We start from the raw sequence: 3087 nt of genomic DNA, 5'->3' as shown, positions 1-3087 counted from the left end.
CATGATCTTGGTTACCTTGCCATTAATAAACACGCAGTAAAAGCGACAGTAACCGCGCGTCAGTCAATCAATCGTCCGATCGTTATGAAAGCACACGCGATTCGTAAAGCCGGAGCGACAGTAAATAAAGCGCATGTTCGGACGTTTCAAACTAAGCACAAACCTCAGTTTCAAATGCTGCGTGAGCACATGCATGCGTGTGTGCATAATAAACATGCATTTAACATTGCAAAATCGTCAAATTAAGCGCAAAAATCAATCGGAAACGATTTGAAGATTTGACGTGCAAAATACGAATAGAAAACAAACCGTTTACGGTTTCGTCAAGTCATACATTTCTTTTTTCGTCTTTTGGCATACAAAAATTCATTTTATGGAATTGACATTATGGTATTTAGCAAATTGAAGTTCTTATCATTGAGAATCAGATTAAATTTATTTATGCATAGCACGGTGTTGTAAATTAAATACTTTTATGACATCATATTATTATTTATTGTGAGTGAATTGCCTCTAATTAGTGCGACGTGCCCGAACTTAAGTAGCATGTGAGAATGAAAACAAAACGAAAATTATTGTGAAGCCTTACTCATACCTGATAATAATTTGGCCTTGTTTCTGTGGTGAATCCTTTTCGAGTTTGTTAATTGATGCATTTACATCTGCAGGTGGAATCAACTGTAACGAATTTTCTTTCGAACTTTCGACAGTCGGAAGTTCGCTGATTTGACTGTCGGTATTTGATTGCTGTTGTTCTGTCGTTGAGGAACTACTTTCATTCGGTTGATTAATCACCAATTGCACATATGGCGTTACATTTTTATCAGTCGATTTTAGATCTCCATTTGATTCATTCGGTTGTGATGGCGTATAAAAATCGATTACCACTTTTGATTCATTCACGGTTAAATGTTCCTCTTCAATCGATTTATACGTAGATGATGTTTCATTTTTATTAAGATTGCTGTCGTCGAGATCAAGTGTTTTAGTTGGCTGCAATGCGGCTGCATTTATTTGGCCCACAGCAAAAATTATCACCAAAATTAACGGAAATATTGACGAAACAGATGCCATACTTGTCGTGTATACAGTTTTTGTTTTTTTCATCTAGTTCTTGGCTTTTCCAAACACAATTTCCGATCTTATTTCACTTCGATCGTGGAAAATACATATCGACGTATCTGCAATTGTAATTTGACATTAATACGCTTGTATACACTTCGGAAATGATCATCAATCGAATACAATGATTTAATTATATATTTGCAAAGCATTTACACTTCAATACACGAAATGAGTGAGAACATCTTCTTTTGAATTTGTTTGGGCTTGGCTTCGTTTTCTTTTTGGAATTTTTTAACACGTGAGTGCAAAAGATATGTCTGATAAAAACCGTAACAACATAAAAGTGAGGTTTGCGTTTATTGACGCCGAGGCAATTGAACTTGTTTTGTAAAACATGAACCGATTTATCTCTAATAATTCGGAGTCAACAATTACTTGCGGCACGTAATTTACATTTCACAAGTCAAGGTAAATGCCACAATTATTGAACGATGTTCATATAATATGTTACTTTGGGTCATAAACGAATGTATTTAATAACATTTTTTTTTTAAATATACTCAATAAATCGTGGCGATGTGTGTCAATTTTCTACTAGAAATCATTTTTTGTTTGCAAATCGATTTTTATGAAGTAAAAATAAAATTGAAATAGCGCCTTAATCTTAACATTTAAGTATAAATTTTTCTTTGTTTTTGTTTTTGTACGCTGTGTCGACTCATCCGTCATATGAACAACAATGTAAAACAATATGAATAAAAAGAATCATTCAAAAGAGATGAATGAACAAATAAAAAAGACCAGTTGCGCGCATTAGACGTGTAAGAGTCGACTCCACACAGCAATTGAGTAAATATTTGTTGAGCCGATAAAGCAGCAAAATGAAAAACAGTAAATAGATTTTGACGGTCTTTCGTTCTATACAGTTGGAATAGACAATAAATATGGAATAGAGCTTCTGCGATGAAAGAAGATAAAAGTGTACACACGCGCACGCGCGTCCCTACAATTTTGCCGCCGCAAAAGAAAACAAAAACCAAAATGATTAATCAAATAGCCACCATATCACATTTCATGTGTATGATCGCACAATTATTGTGATGAAAATTATGTGACAGTGATCTGGTTCAGTTCTTAGTACAATTCTATTTCTTCGATCTGTGTGTTTTTTTAATATGACGAAAATTTAATTGTGACGCAAATGTAAGATTTCTTCTAGAAAGCGTATGCATATCAAATAGGAGCAGAAACAATTATTGCATTAGTAGCACAGAACGGTAAGTTTTATGATTTTGTTGCGGTCTGAATCAAATTGGTGGTGTCATATTTGTGGTAATGAAATTTATGGCTAACACTGCAACCGCAATATAATTTCTCGATTTGAATTGTGTCGAATTGAATGAATTCGACGGAAAACGATGTCAGGTGTCGCATCAAGTCAAGTTCAAGAACAAGTCACCGCATATGTTTTATTTTTCAATTTGAATGTAACCTTTACAATAATTCATGTTCTCACTTAGTAAGCGCTCGTGCAGCAAATAATAAATTTAATTACAAATCAAAATAAGAGCAAAGCCACGTTGAATAGAAAATCAAAATGAATTTAAACTTCACTCAGTTGCACTTACGTTTTTTATATTTTTCACTTGTTTTGGTTAAATTGGATAGCGCGCGCACACACACACAAACACATACACACTAATTAATAAACTGAATTGAAAATCGAAATAAAAAATTCACTAATTGAAAACTTTTGTTTTATAATTTATGACTTATGCAGCAGTAAATCGATGAGGTCTTGAGCGAGAGCGATTATTCCTTCTTGCAGTATTCGCAAGACTCAACTGACTGCTCAATTAAAAGCGTTACATTTGTTATAGGTAGTAAAGCAATCGTTTGCTCGATCGGTTCCTTTATCTCTGTCTCTCTGTTTGTGTAGCATGCGACATATACTGACTGAGTCGTCGAGTCAACACACATACAAGGCGAATTTATTATAGATAAAAATCTGTATCTAAAGTT

The 3087-nt window shown here is 34.0% G+C and overlaps 1 protein-coding gene across 2 annotated transcripts; it reads right to left on the bottom strand.

The window, feature by feature from the left end:
* Window positions 1–570: 570 nt before the first annotated feature.
* Window positions 571–2740, bottom strand: LOC116350037. 2 transcript variants are annotated; one of them, XM_031781752.1, is made up of 2 exons: window positions 2694–2740; window positions 571–1181 (listed from the first exon to the last, which is right to left on the bottom strand). In XM_031781752.1, exon 2 carries the CDS (start codon window positions 1105–1107, stop codon window positions 586–588), a length of 522 nt encoding a protein of 173 aa, XP_031637612.1. In that variant the 5' UTR covers window positions 1108–1181; window positions 2694–2740; the 3' UTR covers window positions 571–585. The 2 variants fall into 2 exon arrangements, with proteins under 2 accessions (XP_031637612.1, XP_031637613.1); XM_031781753.1 differs by lacking the exon at window positions 2694–2740 and adding an exon at window positions 1279–1295.
* Window positions 2741–3087: the final 347 nt, after the last annotated feature.

This window comes from Contarinia nasturtii, unplaced genomic scaffold, assembly GCF_009176525.2.
Source record: "Contarinia nasturtii isolate CC-2019 unplaced genomic scaffold, AAFC_CNas_1.1 Cnas_scaffold_3340, whole genome shotgun sequence".
In the NCBI taxonomy this organism is placed as follows: Eukaryota; Metazoa; Arthropoda; class Insecta; order Diptera; family Cecidomyiidae; genus Contarinia; species Contarinia nasturtii.
Note: the sequence above shows the minus strand (reverse complement) of the source record. Positions and strands in the feature narration are given on the sequence as shown.

Coding starts and splice junctions, on each gene's coding strand:
- LOC116350037 (XM_031781752.1), bottom strand. CDS start 1,107: ATGAAAAAAACAAAAACTGTATACACGACAAGTATGGCATCTGTTTCG.